Genomic DNA, 27,110 nt, shown 5'->3' on the forward strand with positions numbered 1-27,110 from the left:
CAACGTAATATGGCCGCCCTCTGGCTTCAGCCACGAGTGAACCGTTGCTTGTCTATTCTTCCCACAGCGACCGTGTATTTGTACCGAATGACTCACTAGGACTACTTCCGTGTTGACGGATGTAACGGCAAATGTGTGTATCAGGCTCTACAAGAAACCAGAGTTTTACGTTTTCTTCATAAAATGTCCCGTACGGTGATTGCCCACGGGAGGGTTTTGAAAGGTGCTTTGAAAGGACCCTAAACGTCATCAATATGCGCGTGTTGGCCTGACAACGCTTTTGTTAGGTGCTGTGTTGCTGTTTAGCCGTGACATGTTAGCTTTCGACCGATGATGGCGAAGGCATGGTAAGGAATGGAAATTCGTGTACATTAGCTCGTTTGTGGATACAACAAATTGGACATAAAATGACGTGACGTTTATTTTGTGTCGCACTTTGCAGCACGGACAAATTGTGGGATTTGGCCGCTGCAGAAGTCCAAAGTCGGGAGACAAACGCAGAAGAGGACGACGCCGGTGCCGTAGCAGAAGCAGGCGGGGAAAGGACCGTTTTTCTAATGGGTAGCAAGGCTGGGGTACGTGTAGTTATCTGACTTTACATTGATGACAACCGAGTTTTTTTTCTCTTGGGCTAAATGTGCCATGTTTGTTGTCTTTCGTCACGACAGGGCAAAACGTCCATTCTGCTCCGATGCCTCGACAGGCGAGTAATCCAATCCACTTGTTGATGTTGTTGTTTTGAACACATTTGATTAGAGATTCGCGCGAGATGAAGCTAAAGTGTTGTGTACACCCCCAGGGATGAACCAGCAAAGCCCACTCTGGCCCTGGAGTACACATTTGGCAGGAGAGCCACAGGCCACAACACGGTGGGTACTAAAACAAAACCAAATGCAGTGATACCTTGGCTTACGAACTTAATTGGTTCCCAGAAAATGTGTGTCAGGCGAAAAGTGTGTATTCCAAACATTAATTTCCCATAGGAAACCATTAAAATGAGAATAATCCGTTCCCAGGTCCCAATAAAACATAATTTCCAACTAAAGAAGCCTTAAAACTATGCACAATATACCCTATTTTATGTATAATAAATGTGCTATGGTATTGCAATTAAAGAAATAATGTGTACTGTGTCTAAGTCATTTTATTGACCTTTGTAATGGTCGTTGATGGCTTGATGGAATGGATAGCTTTTTGCATAATGTGTCTCAAGGAGTTCTGGGTTGTACATCTTAGAAGAAACTTCATTAATAGCTGGTTCCCTTGCTTGTATGTTCTCTTCAAATAGTACAGGTGGCTTGTGCGGGTTATTTGTGGAGCCTGATTGATGGGATATTTTAACCTTGCAGTCTACACTCTGCCTTTGAACTATCAATAAAGTTGAAACGAGTCCAAATTACACTGTTTTCTATCCATTTTCTCACCATTTCACTTTTTTTTTCACTTTTGTGTTTTTGTTTCAAGCTCTGTCGTCTCCCTTTCGTGTGTGTTTCTGTAACCCCTCCCCCTGCTCACTGCTGCGCGTGACCTGCTGCGCGTGTCCCTTCCCTCCTCTACCACTTGAACAATCATGTGCGGCTTTAACCGAAGACTGGGGGTGGGGGGATAGAGAAAAAAAAAGCCGGCTGCCATTTCAAGCACCTTGTTAGGAGCTGCAAGAACCGGCTCGTTCGCGAACGACACATCACTTGTGGCGCTCCGTGTGTTTCCCGAAAACTGGTTGGTATGCCAAAATTATATTCTCGTAAATGTTACGTTCGTAAGGTGTGTCGCAAGTTCGTTAGCTAAAGCGATTGTAAGCCGAGGTATCACTATAATAGCACGCAATCCATTTTGATTGATCGAGCGCTTTCACATCCGATGAAGTAGCGTGCTAACATGAACTAGCCTGGAAAGCTGACATTGTTTTTTTACCCATTATTGGACTTTCACTGTGTCCAGCCCAAAGACATCGCCCACCTGTGGGAGCTGGGAGGCGGGACTTCCTTGTCCGATCTGGTGCAGATCCCCATCACGGCTGCCAGCATTCGGTAATTCGGATGTGCTATGAGCAACTAAAATCCATCCGTCTGATCAAGTGCCTTAGGTTTTTGGATTGGATTGGATCTACCTTTACAGTGATACCTTGGCTTACAAACACATCCCATCAATCAGGCTTCACAAATAACCTGCACAGGTCATTAGTTCAATTTGAAATGAAAAGACAAGCAAGGGAACCGGCTATTAATGAAGTTTCTAGTGTGTCTGCTTGCTTCTGTTACTGTTGCAATATCACAACTTCCAAGATGTACTACAAGATGTACAAGATGTGACTAATAAAGCCATATCCAATATCCAATATCCAATATATAATATATATATATATGTACAACCCAGAGCTCCATGAGACACTTTATGCAAAAAGATATCCATTCCATAAATAAAACGACTTTATTAAACAGTACAGTTTATTTCTTTGATAAAAATACAATAGCACATTTATTATAATAAGGTATATTTTTTAAGGGTTATTTAGTTGAAATGTATGTCTTATGGCAGGGGTGCTCATTACGTCGATCGCGATCTACCGGTCGATCGCGGAGGTAGTACTGGTCGATCTTAGCGTGACAGTAAAAAAAAAACATTTGTCAGCCTATCAAACGTCCCGTCACTTGATTGACATACAGGGCAACCATTCAGATGACAACTGAATTTTTACCTTTAGGTCGCCGTGCATGCGTAAACAACGGCGCTAAACGCAGCAAAATTTACAAGCTAGTCAGCGAATTACCTCAGATTTTAAGCCCTTGCTAAAACATATGGTGATCAAAATGAGTGAGAAAGCGGGACCAAGTAAGGGGGCAAAACATATTACTTTCATACGGAATGGGAAAATGTGGAGCGCCATTTTCGGACTGTTCATGGAAAATACGACATTGACTTCACGCCGAAAAGCCAGCTGAGAAAGAGAACGGTGGTCGAACTAAAATCCCAGTTGTCCGGACAGCGGTCATTTTTCACTCAACATACTTCAAAAGCGAAAGTCGCCACCGAAGCATCGTGAGTCACGCCATCGTTAAAAACAATAAGTCCTTCCAAGACGGAGAGATGGTAAAAGAAGCATTCGTTGAAGCAGCTGACTCCTTGTTCAGAGACTTGGACAGTTCTGTAACTTACTCACACAGGAAAAGTACCCCAACTTGAGGAAATGTGCTACCTCCTTGACTGTATTATTCGGCTCCACTTATTTATGTGAGTCAGCCTTTTCCTACATGAAGATCATTAAGTCCAAATACCGTTCCACCATGAATGATGCACCATGCACCATGCACTGTGAGACTAATAAAGGCATATCCAATCCAATCCAATCCAATGATGAACATTTGGGAATGTGCTTGAGGCTGGCTGTCAGCAGCTACTGTCCGGACTATGCATCCCTGGCTGATTCAATTCAGTGCAAGTCATCAAAGTAAACTCAGGTAATTACAAAAAAATGTTAATAGTTATTTATTATGTTATGTATATGTAGTTATTATGTGTGTTGTGCAATATTGGCTTATACAGTTATGCAAGGTACATCAACATACATTGTACATACATAATCCTTAAAACATTTGAAAATAATTATGTTTTGCATTTTTGTCGTGGGTAGATCATTTTGACTTGGTATTTTTTGTAAGTAGCTCGTATGCTGAAAAAGTGTGAGCACCCCTGTTTTATGGGGACCTGGGAACGGATTATTCTCATTTTAATGGTTCCCTATAAGAAATTCATGTTTGGAATACACACTTTTTGCCTTACACAAGATTTCTGTGACCCAATTAAGTTTGTATGCCAAGGTATCACTGTATTTGTCTCACAGTGGAGAAATTGACATTTTACAGCAGCAAAGTTATGAAAGGAAGAGGAAAGGAAAGAAAGAAGTAGAAAAACAAAATACAGGAGCTGCTGGAAAGGTAGCCGCTCTCGCGGCGTCATCTTGAAGTGAAAAAAAACCAACAACAAACGAAATAACAAATAACATGACAACACGACGCTTGGCGGGACCAAGCTTCTTTTTGCGCGGAAGTCAGGTGACGATCCCTGGTCGCAGCTACCTGGAGATCTACAAAGAGCGCATGCGGGACCTTCTGAGGAGGAAGTCTGCCGGGACCTGAGGGTCCGAGAGCACCCTAGGGAAAGACCCTACGTCGAAGGTGGGCGGCGGCGGCGTTGGGACCTCCTTGGCCCCGCCCCCCTTGCTACAATGCTACCTCGCTAGCTATTTGCTATCTGGCGAGCTATCTGGCGAGCTGGCTGGCTATCTCGCTAGCCATTAGCTGTCTGGCTATCTGGCTAGCTATCTATTTGCTATGTATTAGCTAGCTATACTAGCTAGCAATACACAAAACAGTAAAATCATGACTAAAACAATAAATAAAACAGCAGATTAAACTACACCATGAAGGCAAGTTTAAACAGGTGGGTTTTCAGGTGAGATTTGAAAGTAGGAAGGGAGTCAATGTTACGGATGTTGGGTGGAAGTGAGTTCCAGAGTTTGGAAGCGGAGCGGCTGAAAGCTCTGCACCCCATCGTTGTGAGACGGGCAGAGGGCATGTAGAGAAAAAATATCCTGTGACTGTAAAGTGTCCTTGAGAGTTTTGAAAGGCGCTCAGAAATGAAATGGATTATTATTATTATAGAGGTGGAGGAAGGAAGAGGATCTGCGGGCCCGAGAAGGAACGGAGATTTGAATTAGGTCAGACAGATAGGGGGGGGGGGCAAGGTTATGGATGGCTTTGAATGTAAACAGAAGTATTTTGAATTCGATACGATGTTTAACAGGTAGCCAGTGGAGCTGTTGGAGGACAGGGCTGATGTGGTGAAAGGAGGGGGTTTTAGTAATGATCCGGGCTGAGGAATTTTGGACTAGTTGGAGTTTATGGAGACATTTTTGATTGACCCCGAAAAGAAGCGAATTACAATAATCGGTACGGGAGGTGACGAGACTGTGGACGAGGATAGCAGTGGTGTGAGGGGTGAGAGAGGGACGGAGACGATTGCTATTGCGGACGTGAAAATATGCAGACCGAGTTATGTTATTTATATGGGAGTGAAAAGATAGTGTGCTATCGAGGATGACACCCAGGCTCTTGACTTGAAGGGCGGGGGACACGGTAGAACTGTCAATGGTGAGAGAGAACCTGTTTGCTTTGTGAAGGGTGGATTTTGTACCGACAAGGAGAAGTTCCGTTTTTCCGCTGTTTCGTTTGAGAAAGTTATGAGAAAACCAGGATTTATTTTCTTAGAGGCAAAGTGTAAGGGATGCAGGTGGAAGAGAGGCATCGGGTTTACTGGAGAGGTAGAGCTGGGTGTCATCCGCGAAGCAGTGAAAATTAATGCCAAAATTGCGCAAGATATCACCAAGGGGAAGAAGGTATGTAATAAAGAGAAGGGGCCCAGAACAGACCCTCGGGGCACACCAGAAGACACAGGGGAGGACCGTGAAGTGAATATGTTAATTTGGATAAACTGTGAGCGGCCAGTGAGGTAGGAATGAAACCAACTAAGTGGGGTGTGTGTCACGCCTAGAGTGGAGAGTCGGTTGAGTAGGATGGGGTGAGAAATGGTGTCAAAGGCTGCAGATAGATCAAGAAGGATAAGAACAGAGAGGGAGCCGGTATCTGCTGCTATGAGAAGGTCATTAGTGATTTTTATGAGGGCTGATTCAGTGCTGTAGCGGGGACGGAAACCAGACTGGAATTGTTCATAGAGGTTATTGTGAGTGAGGTGAGAGTGGAGCTGAGACGCGACGGTTTTTTCGAGAATTTTAGCGATAAATGGAAGATGCGAAATTGGACGTAGGTTATTGAAATCATTGGGATCTGAGTTTTTTTCAGGATTGGCCTTACAGCTGCGGTTTTGAGAGGGACAGGAACAATTCCAGTGGATAATGGGAGTGAATAATAGCTGAAATAAAAGGGAGGAGAGCGGGTAGACAAGATTTGATGAGGATAGTAGGGAGGGGGTCAAGCTGACAGGTGGAATTCTTGGACTTGGTGATGAGGTCAGAAATTAAGGAGGGATGAGGGAGTTCAAAAGAGGACAGCAGTTTATAGGGAGTAGGAAGGTTGGGGGAGGGGAGGGATACAGAGGAGCCGAGGTGCTGGTGGATCTTGTTGATCTTTTCAGTGAAAAACAGAAGCAGAGTGTTGCAGTTGTCTGAGGAGTGAAAGTGTGGGGGGAGAGAGATAGGGGTTGAATGATTTTGTTGTATTGGGAAAAGACAGTCCGTGCATTCCCAGTGTTAGCATCAATCAGTCCAGAATAGTATTGTGATTTTGCGTGTGTGATGTTCCTTGTAATGGGTGAGGTGAGCTGTGTACATGTCCTTGTGGGTAGTGAGCACGGTCTTCCTGTAAAGTCTTTCCAGTTGCCAAGTTTTCGCCTTGGTGGAGCGGAGATGGGCGGTGAACCAAGGGGCGGATCGGGTGCATTGGACTGACCGGGACTTTACAGGAGCAAGGGCGTTGAGCATGTTTGCAAGGTCCGTGTTGTACCGGGAAACAAGTTCATCAGGGGGGGAGTTGTAGTCCGGATTGAGGGTGGAAGCCATTGCAGTGAGGGTGACTGTGTCGATGTGTTTGATGTTCCGATAAGTGATGATGCGGGGTGGCTTGGGGAGAGATAGTGTGATGGGAACGTTAAATGAGACAAGGAAATGGTCCGTTACAGGTAGTTCATGAAAGTAGGAAGGGAGTCAATGTTACGGATGTTGGGTGGAAGTGAGTTCCAGAGTTTGGAAGCGGAGCGGCTGAAAGCTCTGCACCCCATCGTTGTGAGACGGGCAGAGGGCATGTAGAGAAAAAATATCCTGTGACTGTAAAGTGTCCTTGAGAGTTTTGAAAGGCGCTCAGAAATGAAATGGATTATTATTATTATAGAGGTGGAGGAAAAGGATCTGCGGGCCCGAGAAGGAACGAAGATTTGAATTCGGTCAGACAGATAGGGGGGGGGGGCAAGGTTATGGATGGCTTTGAATGTAAACAGAAGTATTTTGAATTCGATACGATGTTTAACAGGTAGCCAGTGGAGCTGTTGGAGGACAGGGCTGATGTGGTGAAAGGAGGGGGTTTTAGTAATGATCCGGGCTGAGGAATTTTGGACTAGTTGGAGTTTATGGAGACATTTTTGATTGACCCCGAAAAGAAGCGAATTACAATAATCGGTACGGGAGGTGACGAGACTGTGGACGAGGATAGCAATGGTGTGAGGGGTGAGAGAGGGACGGAGACGATTGCTATTGCGGACGAGAAAATATGCAGACCGAGTTATGTTATTTATATGGGAGTGAAAAGATAGTGTGCTATCGAGGATGACACCCAGGCTCTTGACTTGACAGTTCTACCGTGTCCACCGCCCTTGGACACGGTAGAACTGTCAATGGTGAGAGAGAACCTGTTTGCTTTGTGAAGGGTGGATTTTGTACCGACAAGGAGAAGTTCCGTTTTTCCGCTGTTTCGTTTGAGAAAGTTATGAGAAAACCAGGATTTAATTTCTTAGAGGCAAAGTGTAAGGGATGCAGGTGGAAGAGAGGCGTCCGGTTTACTGGAGAGGTAGAGCTGGGTGTCATCCGCGAAGCAGTGAAAATTAATGCCAAAATTACGGAAGATATCACCAAGGGGAAGAAGGTATATAATAAAGAGAAGGGGCCCAGAACAGATCCTCGGGGCACACCAGAAGACACAGGGGAGGACCGTGAAGTGAATATGTTAATTTGGATAAACTGTGAGCAGCCAGTGAGGTAGGAATGAAACCAACTAAGTGGGGTGTGTGTCACGCCTAGAGTGGAGAGTCGGTTGAGCAGGATGGGGTGAGAAATGGTGTCAAAGGCTGCAGATAGATTAAGAAGGATAAGAACAGAGAGGGAGCCGGTATCTGCTGCTATGAGAAGGTCATTAATGATTTTTATGAGGGCTGATTCAGTGCTGTAGCGGGGACGGAAACCAGACTGGAATTGTTCATAGAGGTTATTGTGAGTGAGGTGAGAGTGGAGCTGAGACGCGACGGTTTTTTCGAGAATTTTAGCGATAAATGGAAGATGCGAAATTGGACGTAGGTTATTGAAATCATTGGGATCTGAACCAAGTTTTTTCAGGATTGGCCTTACAGCTGCGGTTTTGAGAGGGACAGGAACAATTCCAGTGGATAATGAGGAGTGAATAATAGCTGAAATAAAAGGGAGGAGAGCGGGTAGACAAGATTTGATGAGGATAGTAGGGCGGGGGTCAAGCTGACAGGTGGAATTCTTGGACTTGGTGATGAGGTCAGAAATTAAGGAGGGATGAGGGAGTTCAAAAGAGGACAGCAGTTTATAGGGAGAAGGAAGGTTGGGGGAGGGGAGGGATACAGAGGAGCCGAGGTGCTGGTGGATCTTGTTGATCTTTTCAGTGACAAACAGAAGCAGAGTGTTGCAGTTGTCTGAGGAGTGAAAGTGTGGGGGGAGAGAGATATGGGGTTGAATGATTTTGTTGTATAGGGAAAAGACAGTCCGTGCATTCCCAGTGTTAGCATCAATCAGTCCAGAATAGTATTGTGATTTTGCGCGTGTGATGTTCCTTGTGAGGTGAGCTGTGTACATGTCCTTGTGGGTAGTGAGGACGGTCTTCCTGTAAAGTCTTTCCAGTTGCCAAGTTTTCGCCTTGGTGGAGCGGAGATGGGCGGTGAACCAAGGGGCGGATCGGGTGCATTGGACTGACCGGGACTTTACAGGAGCAAGGGCGTTGAGCATGTTTGCAAGGTCCGTCCGTGTTGTACCGGGAAACAAGTTCATCAGGGGGGGAGTTGTAGTCCGGATTGAGGGTGGAAGCCATTGCAGTGAGGGTGACTGTGTCGATGTGTTTGATGTTCCGATAAGTGATGATGCGGGGTGGCTTGGGGAGAGATAGTGTGATGGGAACGTTAAATGAGACAAGGAAATGGTCCGTTACAGATAGTTCATTTGCTGTGCAGTTGGCGGGGGTAAAACCACAGCAGCATATCAAGTCCAGGGTATGCCCTTTTATATGCGTGGGAAAATCAGAGAATTGATGCAAGCCAAAACTCTCCAGTGAGGAAATGAAGTCTTTGGTGAGGGGATGGGTGGAATTGTCAATGTGGATGTTGAAGTCCCCCAGGATAATAATATTTGGTGACAGAGTGGAGAGGTGTGTGAGGACAGCGGAGAAGTCTTTTAAAAAGTTACGATGTGGTTTCGGGGGACGATATACAGTGGCTATAACAGTGGGAGATGGTCCAGAAATTTGACACGCAAGGCATTCAAATGACAGAGTTTCCGGGACTGGCATTTGAATGACTTTCCAGTTCTCGCGGTAGAATATCGCGAGACCGCCTCCGCGGCCCGAAAGACGGGGTTTTGAAAGGTAAACAAACCCTGGTGGCGTCGTGTCGTTCAACTCGGAAAAGTCCCCCGCCGTTTGCCAGGTCTCATTCAATCAGAAGAAGGCCAAGTTATGGTCATGAAGGATGTCCTAGATAAGACAACCCATTCCCGTAAGCGAGCGGATGTTCAGGAGGCCGAAGTTGACGCCTGGTGGTGTCGTCATTTTGAGGGGCATTGGCCGACCTAGCCAGGCCGGCCAACACACGGTGTTCCACGGAGTGGCTGTACCCTCTGCGTGGCTGCGGAAAAGATGACCACAGGGAGATGATATCCTTGGAGTCGTCGAGGTGAAAGTCTCGACGTGATCCGCGGTGGATATACCTCCAGGAAGGGCGACGAGCGATTTCCGGGAATTGGAAAATCGTCCATCGGCAGCGGAGTTTGAGCAGCTCTGCCGCCGAATACTGCAGCCGTCCAACGGGTTGGAGGAGCGACATGATATCAACCAGTAACGTCCAGAGACAGGCAGCGTCCAGGTTAGACCTCAACAGCAGGTACAGGTGGGTGGAGATGGTACGAGGTCTCGTCTGTGATCCGGATAAACGACCGGAATCATGAGACGATCCGACAGCCAAAACGGATTGGAATTCCACCATAAGTTCCTCTGGTGGCTGTCGAGTATTTCCAGTGGTTACAGGAATCGTAAAAACTAAAAAGAAGCCAAAATGTTTACGGGCGAATAGCGGGAGCCAAAAGCGCCGGGTTGAGTGAACGCTGGCGCGTGTGAGAGCCACTGCTCACCCGCAGAAAAAGTATCCTATGACTGTAAAGTGTCCTTGAGAGTTTTGAAAGGCGCTTATAAATGAAATGTATTATTATGATGATGATGATGATGATTACAAAGACACAGAGAGTCTTCAGCACTTGCTTGCCTCTTTGTGACATGAAGCAGTTCTAGATGAAAGAGGAGCGGATCAAAGCGTTTTTTTCAGCAGTGGATCTTGTATGCCCCACAGGTGCCTCTCCGTCCTCTTGGTGTTGGATCTATCAGCTCCGGCCGCCCTGTGGACCACCATGGAGACATTGCTCCAGGCGGCGCGGGCCTACGTGGACCGAGCCGCTTCTCAGGCACGGCAAGTCAACAAGAACCGAGCGGGGTCCAAGCACTCTGCGACCGCACGCGTTCTGCCCAAAGACTTCCCTGTAAGTCCACCCCGCTTCCAATATCACGCAGCACAGCCAATCATGATGATTGATCACTCAACAGGACCGGGAGCTGATTAGTCCGTTTCCAGTTCCTCTCCTCATCATCGGCAGCAAATATGACCTTTTTCAGGTAAACCGCACAAAATTAATTGTCCAGTAATACCTCGGTTTACGAACCCCTTGGCTTACGAACCTTTCGGTTTACGAATGTTAAAATTATGAAAATTTTACCTTGGCATACAAACCTTTTTCGGGATACACACGCAGCGCCACAATGAGAGATGTGTCGTTCGCGAACGCGCCCGTTCTCCTAACAACAAAATGGCAGCCAACTTTTTGTCTTCTATTCCTCGCCCCCAGTCTTCGGTTAAAGCCACATGATTGGTCAAGAACGCAGCAGAGGGCCCAGCGGGTAAACATTAAAGAGACAGGCACTCGACAGAGAGAGAATGAGAAAATTGATAGAAAACAGTGAAATGTGGACTTGTTTCAACTTTGATAGTTCAAAGGCAGAGTGTAGACTGCAAGGTTAAAATATCCCATCAATCAGGCTCCACACCCGCACAAGCCATCTGTACACGTGATGCTAGAAAGCTAGCCAGCTATATAGCTAATAGATAAACAGATAGATAGCCTGCTAGAAAGCTCGCCAGTGGATAATGGGAGTGAATAATAGCTGAAATAAAAGGGAGGAGAGCGGGTAGACAAGATTTGATGAGGATAGTAGGGAGGGGGTCAAGCTGACAGGTGGAATTCTTGGACTTGGTGATGAGGTCAGAAATTAAGGAGGGATGAGGGAGTTCAAAAGAGGACAGCAGTTTATAGGGAGTAGGAAGGTTGGGGGAGGGGAGGGATACAGAGGAGCCGAGGTGCTGGTGGATCTTGTTGATCTTTTCAGTGAAAAACAGAAGCAGAGTGTTGCAGTTGTCTGAGGAGTGAAAGTGTGGGGGGAGAGAGATAGGGGTTGAATGATTTTGTTGTATTGGGAAAAGACAGTCCGTGCATTCCCAGTGTTAGCATCAATCAGTCCAGAATAGTATTGTGATTTTGCGTGTGTGATGTTCCTTGTAATGGGTGAGGTGAGCTGTGTACATGTCCTTGTGGGTAGTGAGCACGGTCTTCCTGTAAAGTCTTTCCAGTTGCCAAGTTTTCGCCTTGGTGGAGCGGAGATGGGCGGTGAACCAAGGGGCGGATCGGGTGCATTGGACTGACCGGGACTTTACAGGAGCAAGGGCGTTGAGCATGTTTGCAAGGTCCGTGTTGTACCGGGAAACAAGTTCATCAGGGGGGGAGTTGTAGTCCGGATTGAGGGTGGAAGCCATTGCAGTGAGGGTGACTGTGTCGATGTGTTTGATGTTCCGATAAGTGATGATGCGGGGTGGCTTGGGGAGAGATAGTGTGATGGGAACGTTAAATGAGACAAGGAAATGGTCCGTTACAGGTAGTTCATTTGCTGTGCAGTTGGCGGGGGTAAAACCACAGCAGCATATCAAGTCCAGGGTATGCCCTTTTATATGCGTGGGAAAATCAGAGAATTGATGCAAGCCAAAACTCTCCAGTGAGGAAATGAAGTCTTTGGTGAGGGGATGGGTGGAATTGTCAATGTGGATGTTGAAGTCCCCCAGGATAATAATATTTGGTGACAGAGTGGAGAGGTGTGTGAGGACAGCGGAGAAGTCTTTTAAAAAGTTACGATGTGGTTTCGGGGGACGATATACAGTGGCTATAACAGTGGGAGATGGTCCAGAAATTTGACACGCAAGGCATTCAAATGACAGAGTTTCCGGGACTGGCATTTGAATGACTTTCCAGTTCTCGCGGTAGAATATCGCGAGACCGCCTCCGCGGCCCGAAAGACGGGGTTTTGAAAGGTAAACAAACCCTGGTGGCGTCGTGTCGTTCAACTCGGAAAAGTCCCCCGCCGTTTGCCAGGTCTCATTCAAGCAGAAGAAGGCCAACTTACGGTCACGAAGGATGTCCTGGATAAGACAACCCATTCCCGTAAGCGAGCGATGTTCAGGGGGCCGAAGTTGACGCTGGTGGTGTCGTCATTTTGAGGGGCATTGGCCGACGTAGCCAGGCCGGCCAACACACGGTGTTCCACGGAGTGGCTGTACCCTCTGCGTGGCTGCGGAAAAGATGACCACAGGGAGATGATATCCTTGGAGTCGTCGAGGTGAAAGTCTCGACGTGATCCGCGGTGTATATACCTCCAGGAAGGGCGACGAGCGGTTTCCGGGAATTGGAAAATCGTCCTTCGGGAGCGGAGTTTGAGCAGCTCTGCCGCTGAATACTGCAGCCGTCCAACGGGTTGGAGGAGCGACATGATATCAACCAATAACGTCCAGAGACAGGCAGCGTCCAGGTTAGACCTCAACAGCAGGTACAGGTGGGTGGAGATGGTACGAGGTCTCGTCTGTGATCCGGATAAACGACCGGAATCACGAGACGATCCGACAGCCAAAACGGATTGGAATTCGACCATAAGTTCCTCTGGTGGCTGTCGAGTATTTCCAGTGGTTACAGGAATCGTAAAAACTAAAAAGAAGCCAAAATGTTTACGGGCGAATAGCGGCAGCCAAAAGCGCGCCAGTGTACACTCGACCCGGAAGTCACGCTGGCGCGTGTGGGAGCCGCTGCTCACCCGCAGAAAAAGTATCCTATGACTGTAAAGTGTCCTTGAGAGTTTTGAAAGGCGCTTATAAATGAAATGTATTATTATGATGATGATGATTACAAAGACACAGAGAGTCTTCAGCACTTGCTTGCCTCTTTGTAACATGAAGCAGTTCTAGATGAAAGAGGAGCGGATCAAAGCGTTTTTTTCAGCAGTGGATCTTGTATGCCCCACAGGTGCCTCTCCGTCCTCTTGGTGTTGGATCTATCAGCTCCGGCCGCCCTGTGGACCACCATGGAGACATTGCTCCAGGCGGCGCGGGCCTACGTGGACCGAGCCGCTTCTCAGGCACGGCAAGTCAACAAGAACCGAGCGGGGTCCAAGCACTCTGCGACCGCACGCGTTCTGCCCAAAGACTTCCCTGTAAGTCCACCCCGCTTCCAATATCACGCAGCACAGCCAATCATGATGATTGATCACTCAACAGGACCGGGAGCTGATTAGTCCGTTTCCAGTTCCTCTCCTCATCATCGGCAGCAAATATGACCTTTTTCAGGTAAACCGCACAAAATTAATTGTCCAGTAATACCTCGGTTTACGAACCCCTTGGCTTACGAACCTTTCGGTTTACGAATGTTAAAATTATGAAAATTTTACCTTGGCATACAAACCTTTTTCGGGATACACACGCAGCGCCACAATGAGAGATGTGTCGTTCGCGAACGCGCCCGTTCTCCTAACAACAAAATGGCAGCCAACTTTTTGTCTTCTATTCCTCGCCCCCAGTCTTCGGTTAAAGCCACATGATTGGTCAAGAACGCAGCAGAGGGCCCAGCGGGTAAACATTAAAGAGACAGGCACTCGACAGAGAGAGAATGAGAAAATTGATAGAAAACAGTGAAATGTGGACTTGTTTCAACTTTGATAGTTCAAAGGCAGAGTGTAGACTGCAAGGTTAAAATATCCCATCAATCAGGCTCCACACCCGCACAAGCCATCTGTACACGTGATGCTAGAAAGCTAGCCAGCTATATAGCTAATAGATAAACAGATAGATAGCCTGCTAGAAAGCTCGCCAGCCAGCTAGATAGCCAGCTAGACAGCTAGCGAGCCAATAAATAGATAGCAAATAGCTAGCTCGCTTTTAGTCCTTTTCATCCAAACGTGATAGCAAATAGCTAGCGAATAGATAGCGAATAGATAGCTAATGGATAGCTAACTTCTAGCTAGCTATATAGCTAATAGTAATAGATACAGTCGCAGCTAAATAGCTAGATAGCCAGCTTGATAACAAGATAGCCAGCGAATGGATGTTCAAGACGTTTTGAATGAAGTCAACTGAAGACGATGGATTCATTGCCCCATCTGCTCAATTCCCCCCAAAATGCAAACAGCTTTTGTTGTACAGTGAGACCTCAACTTACGAACTTAATTGGTTCCCAGATACAGTGTGTAAGGCAAAAAGTATCTCAATTTTTTTTCCATAGGAAACCATTAAAATGGGACTAATCTGGTCCCGGGTTTCCATAAAATATACTTTTCAACTAAATTAGCCTTAAGATTACACACAGCATACCGTATTCTATGTATAATAAATGGGCTATTGTATTGTAATGAAAGAAATACACTGCACTGTATAATAAAGTCACTTTATTTACATTTGTGATGGTCATTGATGGCTTGATGGAATGGCGTTGGAGGTCCAAGGTCAAAGGGAATTGCTGTTTGGAAAGAGTCACATTCCATAAGGACTGTAATTAAAGAAATAAACTGTGCTATAGAATAAAGTTGTTTTATTTACCTTTATCATGGTCATTGATGGCTTGATGGAATGTTGTTGGAGGTCGAAGGTCAGAGGGAATTGCTGTTTGGAAAGAGAGGCACATCATGAGGACTGGAATTAAAGAAATAAACTGTGCTGTAAAATAAAGTTGTATTTACCTTTTTGATGGTCGTTGATGGCTTATGGAAGGAGAGTCACCTTCCATAAGGACTGTTGGTAACTTAACCTCTGGTGTGGCTTCTCTTTGCTTCTTTGGAAACTCCTTATCATTTTTGCTGACTAGAAACCTCTTAATTGACACCTGTTGCTTTGTGACTTGTAAGGTCTTACGAAACTGAGGCATCACAGTATCGTTCATCAGGTTGGTGACTCTCATAGCCACAGTCTTTTCTTGATGGAACTGTTCGATAAAAGCCTGCAATTCATTCCACTTTGCCAACATTTCTTTGATGCGCTCACTAGATGCTGTAGCAATCTCCTCCTCCTCAGATGACAACTCTTGCATGGCTTGTTGCTGCTTGTCCTCGTGAAGGGTAATCAAATCCTCCGTGTTGAGGACCTCGTTATGGTCAGCAACAAGCTCCTCAATGTCATCCGCATCCACTTCGATCCCATGTTCTGTCCAAGGGAAACAATTTCGTCCAAAACAACAGCGTCATGAGGATCAAATGTTTCAAAATCCCTCCCAAGGATTCATGCGGGCCACAAATTCTTCCAAGCCGCTTTCAATGATCGGAGGGTAACATCCTGCCAAACCTTTTCTACCAGCTGAACACAATGAAACATGTTGAAATGGTCTCTCCAATAATCCCTCAGGGATAGTTCGCTGTCATTTGTCACTTGAAAGCATCTGGTAAATAAAGCCTTTGTATAAAGCTTCTTGAAGCTTGCAATCACTTGCTGGTCCATGGGCTGCAGGAGAGGGGTTGTGTTGGGAGGGAGGAATTTTACCTGAATGAAATTAAGATCACCGTGAAGTTCCTCCTCCAAATTTGTCGGATGCGCTGGGGCATTGTCAAGGAGAAGAAGACACTTGACAGGGAGTCCTTTCTCCTCGAGATATTTCCTCACTGAAGGAGCGAAAACATCATGCATCCAGTCCATAAACAGGAGACGAGTAACCCAAGCTTTGGTGTTGGACTTCCACATGACAGGAAGCTTGGATTTAACCACCTGGTTTCTTTTGAAGGCCCTTGGGGTTTCTGAAGGATAAACCAACATTGGTTTTATCTTACAGTCACCACTGGCATTAGCACAAAACAGGAGGGTTAGCCTATCTTTCATTGGTTTATGCTCAGGGATAGACGTCTCTTCCTGAGTAATGAAAGTCCGGTTAGGCATCTTCTTCCAGAAAAGTCCTGTCTCATCCGCATGAAATACCTGCTGAGGAATGTAGCCTTCTTCATTCACCAGTTCGAGGAATGACGCCTTGTAGGCTTGAGCAGCTTTATGGTCAGAACCGGCTGCTTCAACCATGACGAGTGACACAGTGAATCCCAGTACGGCGCTTAAAGTTCTCGAACCATCCGTTGCTGGCTTTAAAATCCTCAATCAGTGCCGAACTTCCAGGTTGCCGTGTGGCGATATCGGCGTGAATTGGCTGTGCTTTCTCACATAAAATAGCTTTACTCACGCTGTCGCCGGATAGCTGCTATTCGTTCCAATCCAAATTAAGAGAAGTTTTTCATCTTCTTCTGTTGCCCGAGACCGTCGCTTTGAGAGCACGGAAACACCTTTTGCAACAGACGCACCTTTGATGGCTTCTTTGTTCCGGAAAATGCTAGCAATGGTTGACTTAGAATAGCCGTGCTCGGCCACTAAATCACACAAACGCACACCTCGTTCGTGTTTTTCAATTATCTCCTTCTTCTCAGCGATGGTGATTTTATTTTGTGTCTTCTCGGGCTGAACATGAGCCTGTGGTGGGGTTTTTTCGGTGCCATAATCATAACATTATCAGCAAAAAGCTTCAAGGAGGCGATCGACGTGTGCATTCAATGAGAGGGCGTGTGGAAAGGTGGCCCAGCTGGAGCGCTGTTCGGGCGTGTGCTTCCGTCGAAGATCACTTCGCCAGATCCGAAGGTCGTGTGCTTTGGTGTTCTTCCGCCGAAGATTACTCCACCAGCCGTGGTGGGTGTGTATTATGAAAATAGTTCTTATTATAAGGTTTAATTTTCATAAATTTGACGTTCGTAAGATGAAAAGTTCGTAAGATAAGGTGTTTGTAAGTTGAGGTCTCACTGTATGTAAATTTCTTCATTTATTGAGTTGTTGTTTCATTGAAAGATTCATTCACTCAATATGTACATATTGCATTGTAATGTGGACAGCCACCCTCATTTCAAGCTCATATAACTCCAGACCCATATCATTTAGCAATTAACTTTTTTTTCTAATGAAAGAAGAGAGTGTAAGGTTTCTTATGCTGCATTGCATGTTCATGTAGTCCTAAAAGTCAATCTTCTGTGGGTCCTGGATTTGGAATGGAAATGACAAAAAAATCTGGCAACTGGAATGGACACATGTTTGCACATCGTCTGCCAGTGAATTACAGTAAAGTCTCGTTATATCGATATCGGATATATCGATAGTCCCGGTTATATCGATACTATTTCTATGCACGCACGGAGAAAATTACATGCAAACAGGGTCGGATATATCGATAGTCCCGGTTATATCGATATTTTTTCGGACTCCCTTGAATATCGATATAACGAGACTTTACTGTATTTACTTATTTAAATTACCATAGCTTTATTTATTTATTGATATCATGTAATGTAATTAAATTTAATTCAGTTTAATTTAATCTAATTACTTAATATTTAATTGATTTATTAATTTGTTAATTCATTAATTAAAAATGTTTTGCTCTGATGAGAGAAGAGAGTCTCAGGTTTCTTACGGTGCAATGAATGTTTTTGTGGTCCTAAAACTCAATATTATGTGGGTGCTGGAATTGACAATGACAAAAACCCTGGCACTGGAGTGGACACATTTTTGCACATAGTCTGCCAGTGAATTACATGAAATTTTATTTACAGTAAAGTCTTGTTATATCGATATCGGATATATCGATAGTCCCGGTTATATTGATACTATTTCTATGCACGCACGGAGAAAATTACATGCAAACAGGGTCGGATATATCGATAGTCCCGGTTATATCGATATTTTTTCGGACTCCCTTGAATATCGATATAACGAGACTTTACTGTATTTCAATTAATTGAAAGTTATTAATTTACTTATTTATTCGGGCATTTATTTTTGTCGATTGGCTAGCTAGCTTTTTATTTATTTGAGTTATTCCGGTTTGAGTGAACCCTGGCGCGTGTGGCTGCCACTGCTTACCCACAGAAAAACTTATCCTGTGACCTTGAGAGTTTTGAAAGGCGCTTATAAATCAAGTGTATTATTATTATTATTATGTATTTATTGAAATTACCATAACTTTATTTATTTATTCATGTAATGTAATAAAAATTTATTCTGTTTAATTTAATGTAATTATTATTTCATTGATTTATTAATGTATGAATGAAACAATGTTTTGCTCAGATGAAAGAAGAGAGTCTAAGGTTTGTTACGCTGCATTGAAAGTTTATGTAGTCCTAAAAGTCAATATTCTGTGGTTCCTGGAATTGGAGTGAAAATGACAAAAACCCTGGCACTAGAGTGGACAACATTCTCTGTCAGTCAATTAGTTAATGGGCGCCCAGTAGTCCAGTGGTTAGGACGCCGCCTTCACAGTGCATAGGTTGTGAGTTGAAGACCCAGTCCAGCATGTTCCTTTGCAGGAATTGGCGTCGGACAAGAAGAAAATGATTTGCAAGACGTTGCGTTTTATTGCTCACTACAACGCCGCCTCACTTATTGTAAGATGAGCCGTCACGCACTCGACTTCACGTTCACTTTGCAAGTCGTGTTTCATTTCTTCTTCTTGTTTGTCAGTTCTGCAGCATCAAGTCGGAGAGCCTCATGTCCAAGACCAAAAGCTTCTTCTCCCATCTGGCCTTCAATGTGGACACAGGGTGAAAAGTCAAAAAACCTCCGCTGAAAATGTCGGCCTTCTGCTGATTATAATCATATAATAATACTACATTTCAATTCTAAGCGCCTTTCAAAATTCTCAAGGTCACTTTACAGTCACAGGATCAGTTTTTCTGTGGGTGAGCAGCAGCAGCCACACACGCTAGCGTTCACTCAACCAGGAAGTAACTCAAATAGATAGGAAGCTAGCTAGCTAATAGATAATAATAATAATAATACATTTAATTTCTAAGCACCTTTCAAAACTCTAGATCACTTTACAGTCAGATAGCTAGAAAGCTAGACAGCTAGCCAACAGATAGCCAATAACTAGCTAGCTAGATAGCTAGCCAGCCAGCTATATCGCTATATGGCTAATAGATAGCAAGCTGGCTAATAGATAGCTAGCTAAATAGATAGCAAATAGATAGCTAGTTAGGCAGCCAGCTAGATAGCTAGTTAGCAAATAGATATGTAGCAAGGTAGCCAGTAGATAGAAAAAATATAGCAAATAGATAGCCAGCTAAATGAACTCTCGCATATGAAAAGATAGCTAATCGATGGACAGCTAGCTAGGTAGCCGTATAACTAATAGATAACCAGCTAGATAGCTAGTGAGCCAGCCAGATAGCTAATTGATAGCAAATAGATAGCCAGCTAGGTAGCTGGCTAATAGATAACAAATAGATACCTAGCAAGATAGATAATAGATAGTAAATAGATAGCTATTTGGGTAGCCAGCTAGATAGCTAGTTAGCAAATAGATATGTAACAAGGTCGCCATTAGATAGCAAATAGATAGCTAATAGAGAGCAAATAAATAGCCAGCTAAATGAACTCTGGCATATGAAAAGATAGCTAATAGACAGCTAGCTAGGTAGCCGTATAACTAATAGATAACCAGCTAGATAGCTAGTGAGCCAGCCAAATAGCTAATAGCAAATCGGTAGCCAGCTAGGTAGCTAGCTAGATAGCCAGCTAGATAGCCAGGCAGGTAGTCATCATAATAATAATCATAACCATAATAATCATCATAATAACCATAATAATACTTTTGATTTATAAGCGCCTTTCAAAACTCACAAGGTCACTTTACAGTCACAGGATAAGTTTTCTTTGGGAGAGCAGCGGCCAGCATCCACTCAACCTGGAAGTAACTCAAATAGATAGAAAGCAAGCTAGCTAGCAAATAGATATCTTGCTAGTCAGCTAGATAGCTATTAAGATAATAGATAGTCAGCAAGATAGCTAGCCAGCAAGCCAGATAGCTAATAGAGAACAAATAGATTACAAATAGATAGCTAGCTAAGTAGTAATAATTTACAAATAATAATATACTGTTAATAATATAATTTTGCGGGCCATAATTTCGTCTGGATTATGATTGCGTTTGTTGCGCCTGTTTGTTGTGCCGTTTTAGGAAAACGCTGTCGTGTGACTCCAGCAAGCCCCTCATCATTCCGGCAGGTTCCGACTCTCTCAGTCAAATTGGTGAGCCCGGCGTCACCTGGTGGCCACGCACCTCAACATCGCTAGCCTGCAGCTCTACGCTCCAGCGCCACCTGACACTTTTTTGATACTTTGACGTGAAATATGAGGCAGGCTCTCCCCCCGCGACGGACGTGGACTTGACTTCCCTGCACGCCAAGAACCCCAAAGACCTCTGGAAGAAAGTTTTTGAGCGCATCTTTCCTCCGGAGGTCAGCTTTCAATCGGCGTCACATCGCCGGGCCTGTTTTGACCACCTTTCATTTTAACGTGTGCAGAACATCGGTGAGAAGAAAGAAGTCAAGGATCCAGCCAAGGACCCGCAGTACGGCGAACGGCAGATTGACGCCATGCGGGCGCAGAAAGACCAGGTCGCCACACTCACAAAATCATCATCATAAAAAAAAAAAAACAGGATCAGGGTGCGGCTTGACCTTTGACCTCTGAAGTCTGCAAGCAATGCTAGCACTGGCAAAATTCAACCCGGTGACAGTTGTGCAATAGTCATAACATTTAAAGGACAACCGACACCTCTGGACAAGTTGTGTCCATAATTTGTAGAATGGCTTCAAATGACTTCAACTGAGCGTATTTTAATAAGATTCCACCGCATTTCGCTATATTTTACCTTTTAAGATTCGCGCTGAATATTCCGGAAGTCTTGTTTTTGAGTTGGTGACAAGTCGTCACGTCACTGAAGGAACGCCCCTGACCGAGAAAGGACACATTGTAGTAGTCCTTTCATTCACGTAAATGTATTTTGCTGTACTTTTTTGGTCTGAAAACTTTGTGTTGATGGTGAAATTAGAAGGAAAACACATAAATAACGCGATGGTGAATCCTTGTGTCTTGCACCGAGCATCTACAGTAAAGTCTCGTTATATCGATATCGGTTATATTAATAGTACTGCTTATTACGATACTATTTCTATGAGGAGAAAATTTACATGCCGCAGGATCGGATATATCGATAGTCTGGTTATATCGATATTTTTTCCAACTCCCGAGAATATCGATATAACGAGATAATAGATAGCTAGCTAAATAGATAGCTAGTTAGGCAGCCAGCTAGATAGCTAGTTAGCAAATAGATATGTAGCAAGGTAGCCAGTAGATAGAAAAAAGATAGCAAATAGATAGCCAGCTAAATGAACTCTCGCATATGAAAAGATAGCTAATCGATGGACAGCTAGCTAGGTAGCCGTATAACTAATAGATAACCAGCTAGATAGCTAGCGAGCCAGCCAAATAGCTAATAGATAGCAAATCGGTAGCCAGCTAGGTAGCTAGCTAGATAGCCAGCTAGATAGCCAGGCAGGTAGTCATCATAATAATAATCATAACCATAATAATAATAATCATCATAATAACCATAATAATACTTTTGATTTATAAGCGCCTTTCAAAACTCACAAGGTCACTTTACAGTCACAGGATCAGTTTTCTTTGGGAGAGCAGCGGCCACTCAACCTGGAAGTAACTCAAATAGATAGAAAGCAAACTAGCTAGCAAATAGATATCTTGCTAGTCAGCTAGATAGCTATTAAGATAATAGATAGTCAGCAAGATAGCTAGCCAGCAAGCCAAATAGCTAATAGAGAACAAATAGATTACAAATAGATAGCTAGCTAAGTAGTAATAATTTACAAATAATAATATACTGTTAATAATATAATTTTGCGGGCCATAATTTCGTCTGGATTATGATTGCGTTTGTTGCGCCTGTTTGTTGTGCCGTTTTAGGAAAACGCTGTCGTGTGACTCCAGCAAGCCCCTCATCATTCCGGCAGGTTCCGACTCTCTCAGTCAAATTGGTGAGCCCGGCGTCACCTGGTGGCCACGCACCTCAACATCGCTAGCCTGCAGCTCTACGCTCCAGCGCCACCTGACACTTTTTTGATACTTTGACGTGAAATATGAGGCAGGCTCTCCCCCCGCGACGGACGTGGACTTGACATCCCTGCACGCCAAGAACCCCAAAGACCTCTGGAGGAAAGTTTTTGAGCGCATCTTTCCTCCGGAGGTCAGCTTTCAATCGGCGTCACATCGCCGGGCCTGTTTTGACCACCTTTCATTTTAACGTGTGCAGAACATCGGTGAGAAGAAAGAAGTCAAGGATCCAGCCAAGGACCCGCAGTACGGCGAACGGCAGATTGACGCCATGCGGGCGCAGAAAGACCAGGTCGCCACACTCACAAAATCATCATCATAAAAAAAAAACAGGATCAGGGTGAGGCTTGACAATGCTAGCACTGGCAAAATTCAACCCGGTGACAGTTGTGCAATAGTCATAACATTTAAAGGACAACCAACGTCTCCGGACAAGTTGTGTCCAGAATTTGTAAAATGGCTTCAAATGACTTCTACTGAGCGTATTTTAATAAGATTCCGCCGCATATAGCTATATTTTACGTTTTAAGACTCGCGCTGAATATTCCGGAAGTCTTGTTTTTGAGTTGGCGATGAGTCCTCACGTCACGTCACTGAAGGAACGCCCCTGACCGAGAAAGGACACATTGTAGTAGTCCTTTCATTCACGTAAATGTATTTTGCTGTACTTTTTTGGTCTGAAAACTTTGTATTGATGGTGAAATTAGAAGGAAAACACATAAATAACGCGATGGTGAATCCTTGTGTCTTGCACCAAGCATCTACAGTAAAGTCTCGTTATATCGATATCGGATATATCGATAGTCCCGGTTATATCGATACTATTTCTATGCACGCACGGGGAAAATTACATGCAAACAGGGTCGGATATATCGATAGTCCCGGTTATATCGATATTTTTTCGGACTCCCTTGAATATCGATATAACGAGACTTTACTGTATTGATAGACCGGTTATATCGATATTTTTTCCGACTCCCGAGAATATCGATATAACGAGACTTTACTGTATTTGATATTCGCTGACAAAAAAATCTAAGGAAATTCCACGGAGCTTGGGCGCCATCTTCTGCATTTTCTGGGACGCTACACATCAGTCCTGATGCCTCAAAATGACCCGGAAGGACTTCTTTAATGGTTTGCAAACATGTATGCTTTCCTCTGCAGAACTATTTGAATCATATTCATAACTGGATGAGTAACAAGAAAGCATATTCTCCAAATCTGAAGCCATTGTTTTGATTCTCCAGCAAGTGACACCACGAACATGGGGGCGGGACCTTCTGAAACTGGCCACTTCCGGTTTCAAATTGAAGTACTTTTTAGACACTTTAAGCATTTTTATTGGTGTTTTGCATTTGACTAAAAATATCAGACTGCGTGTTTTGGCTATTTTAGATGCTATAAAACGTTTTTCTGATGTCAGTTTGGAAACAAAAAAAAATAATGTTGGTTGTCCTTTAAAGGACAAATGAGGTAAAGTGTCCCAAAACTACTTCAAAATGACCCAGGAAATGGCGAATTTCAGAAGGTCCCGCTCCCTTGTTTGTGACATCGCGCCAAGACGTCTTGCCTTGCTCTGGAATCAAAACAATGGCTTCAGAGAGTTCAGATTCGGAGAACATGCTTTCTTGTTACTCATCCAGTTATGAATATGATTCAAATAGTTCTGAAGAGGAAAGCATAAATGTTTGCAATTGATTAAAGAAGTACTTGCGTATCAATTTGAGCCGTCAGGACTCCAACGTAGCATCCCAGAAAATGCACAAGATGGCGCCCAAGCTCTGTTGGAAATGGGCTGATTTGTCTGCTGGGAATGTGTGTCAACTAGTATCTAATAGTAGTCTTGGTGCAACACACAACGATTCACCATCGCATTATTTATGTTTTCCTTCTAATTTCTCCATCAACACGGATCAACACGATGTTTTCAGACCAAACAAAGTACCCAAAATGCATTGTGTGTCGCTTTCTCGGTCAGGGGCGTTCCCTCCGTGACGTCACATGGGGATCGTCATCAACAAAAACAAGACTTCATGAATATTCAGCGCAAGTCTTAAAAGGTAAAATATCGCTATATGCGGTGTAATCTTTGTAAAATATGCTCAGTAGAAGTCATTTGAAGCCATTTTAAAAATTATGGACGCAACTTGTCCAGAGGTGTCGGTTGTCCTTAAAAGGACAACCGACGCCTTCGTATAAGTTGCATCCATAATTTGTCAAACGCGATGGTTAATCGTTGTGTGTCGCAGCCAATTGCGGTAACACGCATAAAGAAGGTGTAAGTTGACACAAATTCCCAACGGACGAATCAGTCATTTACAACGGAGCAGAGCAGTCGAGCACCAGCAGAGGCGAACGAGGAAGCTAACCAGAATTAGCGATTTGGGGCTTGGATAGCGGAAATTTGATGCATGTTTACTCATTTATTCACACTGCATGCTAACTGTGATCTCACCTGGTGAAAGAGAGCAATCGGCATATTAGTGGAGCAAACAGATCGGACAAACATCCAATTTCCACCGTGTCATTTGTCACTCTGTCGCGCTGTCGGAGCTCTCTCTCGTCTCAACATCTCTGATGTTTGTGTGCTTGTTCAAATTGTGGCTCTCTCCTTTGTGTGTGTGCGTAAAACACACCCCTCTGTCTTCTACCACGGATTTTAACCAATCACGGGTGGCTGTACGGCTCTGATGAGCGGCTTCATATACTGGACGAAACACAGCTTGTGCGCCATCTTGTGCATTTTCTGGGCGCTACATCGGAGTCCAGATCTTCACTGGTTTCATCGCTTGCAGACAACTCGAATTGATACGGAAGAACTTCTTTAGTCGATTGAAAACATGTATGCTTTCCTCTGCAGAACTATTTGAATCATATTCATAACTGGATGAGTAACAAGAAAGCATCTTTTTCCGAATCTGAATTCTCTGAAGCAATTGTTTTGATTCTGGAGCAAGGCAGTTTGTGAGCCAAAGTGACGTCACAAACAAGGGGGTGGGACTTTCTGAATCTCCCGAGTTTTGAGCTCATTTGTGGAAGTTTTGGGTAACGTTAAGTCATATTTATTGGTGTTTTGCATTTGACTAAAAATATCATACTGCGTGTTTTGGGTATTTTAGATGCTATAAAACGTTTTTCTGATGTCAGTTAGGAAACAAAAAATGGTGTCGGTTGTCGTTTAAATCAGAGGTCTCCAACCCCCCGGCCATCTCATTCGTCATTTGGTACTGGGCCGCGCAAAAAGAATCAATAATGTACATAATTTCCATTTTATTTATTATCTGAGTCTGAACTGTTTTATTTTGAAAAATGAAAAAAAATTACTCTTGACGCACGTCAAAACGTTTGTCTAGGTCACGTGATACATACCGCTAAAATTAATCCACCGTAAGCTAACAAAATGAGTAAAAAAAAAACATTATGAAAGTTTCTTTTCGAAGGAGAAAAGGCCCAGTGAGGAGACGGAAGAAGAGCCTACGACTTCTAAGAAAAAAAAACCGCTGCATTTAACAGACAATACCAGGAGTCCTATTTCAAATTTCTTATCTTTCGTATATTATTTTGAAGGCTCGTTTAAACATTACCATGGTGACCATAGAGCGTTTAGGGGCAGAGACAATGTTACATATGTTGTTGTTGGCGCGATGTTACCAGGACTCTGCTAATAAAGTTGCATAAATATACACAATGGATTCACGTTTATTATTATACAGTAAAGTCTCGTTATATCGATATTCTCGGGAGTTGGAAAAAATATCGATATAACCAGACTATCGATATATCCGATCCTGCGGCATGTAAATTTTCTCCTTGCGTTCATAGAAATAGTATCGTAATAAGCAGTACTATCGATATAACCAATATCGATATAACGAGACTTTACTGTATTTAAAAGAAAGAAAAAAAAAACGGTTTCAATGCCTGTCGTATCATTTTATTTTGTTGTATTTATCGGACAAGTATTGTCTGACATTAAAGCGGTCCGTGGCACAAAAATGGTTGGGGACCACCGCTTCAAGTCACTTTAAAAAATCCAAATCCAAAACAATCGAAGCTAATATCAAGCAGAACATTGTTTGTCTAATAAATGAATTCAAAAGAGACGTAAGGGGGTCTTTGATAAATCTGCATCTTATTAATCAAATAAACAGGCCACTTTTTGGGTTATTGATTGGTCTTTGGGAGACCTTGTCGAATGTAAACGTCAGACTCTTTGACAGAAAATAAATGTTACTTTGCCATGCAATGTCATTTTTCATGCACCCCTCCTTGAAAAAGTGTCTTCTGTCTGCAGGAGTTGGAGGACTACAAGAAGGAGGCGGCTAAGTCCTGGAAAGGCCTCAGACTGGACACGTAGCCCCACCGAGCCTATTGCCACATTTCCCCGGGAGAAAATCAGCTTGCTGTATTTTGGCGTACTGAGAAGAACCAACCCAACTCCCACCAACAAAATAACGGAACGTTCCGATTGATCATGGAGTGCATAGACAAGATGGCCACGGGGCGCTTGGGAGGCTTTAGTGCCTTGCTCAATGGCGTTAGTAAGGCATTTTTGACCTGAAAAAACCCACCATGTATACTATGGTGTTTTTAGGCTGAAAAAAGAACCATGTATAGTAAGACGTTTTTTAGACAAAAAAAAATTACCATGTATAGTAAGACATTCTGAGGCGAAAAAAACGTCCATGTGTAGTAACGCGTTTTTGCCCGAAAAACAACCCACCATGTATAGTAAGGCGTTTTAATAAAAA

The 27,110-nt window shown here is 44.0% G+C and overlaps 1 protein-coding gene across 1 annotated transcript; it reads left to right on the plus strand.

Annotated features, from left to right (window-relative positions):
- The first annotated feature begins 201 nt into the window (after positions 1-201).
- dync2li1 (dynein, cytoplasmic 2, light intermediate chain 1) lies at positions 202-27,110 on the plus strand. The gene is made up of 13 exons (XM_089011901.1): positions 202-347; positions 443-575; positions 669-703; positions 800-869; positions 1,942-2,030; positions 10,357-10,543; positions 10,608-10,676; positions 18,747-18,824; positions 18,901-18,980; positions 20,399-20,469; positions 20,581-20,678; positions 20,745-20,837; positions 26,654-27,110. Exons 1-13 carry the CDS (start codon positions 331-333, stop codon positions 26,714-26,716), a joined length of 1,083 nt encoding a protein of 360 aa, XP_088868027.1. The 5' UTR covers positions 202-330; the 3' UTR covers positions 26,717-27,110.

This window comes from Hippocampus bargibanti, linkage group LG13, assembly GCF_051943395.1.
Source record: "Hippocampus bargibanti isolate YZ-2025 linkage group LG13, ASM5194339v1, whole genome shotgun sequence".
Lineage (NCBI taxonomy): Eukaryota > Metazoa > Chordata > Actinopteri > Syngnathiformes > Syngnathidae > Hippocampus > Hippocampus bargibanti.

Excerpts from the sequence above, each read along its gene's own strand:
- dync2li1 (XM_089011901.1), top strand. Across the intron at positions 2,031-10,356 it reads ATCACGGCTGCCAGCATTCG|GTGCCTCTCCGTCCTCTTGG; the intron begins GTAATTCGGATG and ends TATGCCCCACAG. Across the intron at positions 10,677-18,746 it reads GCAAATATGACCTTTTTCAG|GAATTGGCGTCGGACAAGAA; the intron begins GTAAACCGCACA and ends GTTCCTTTGCAG.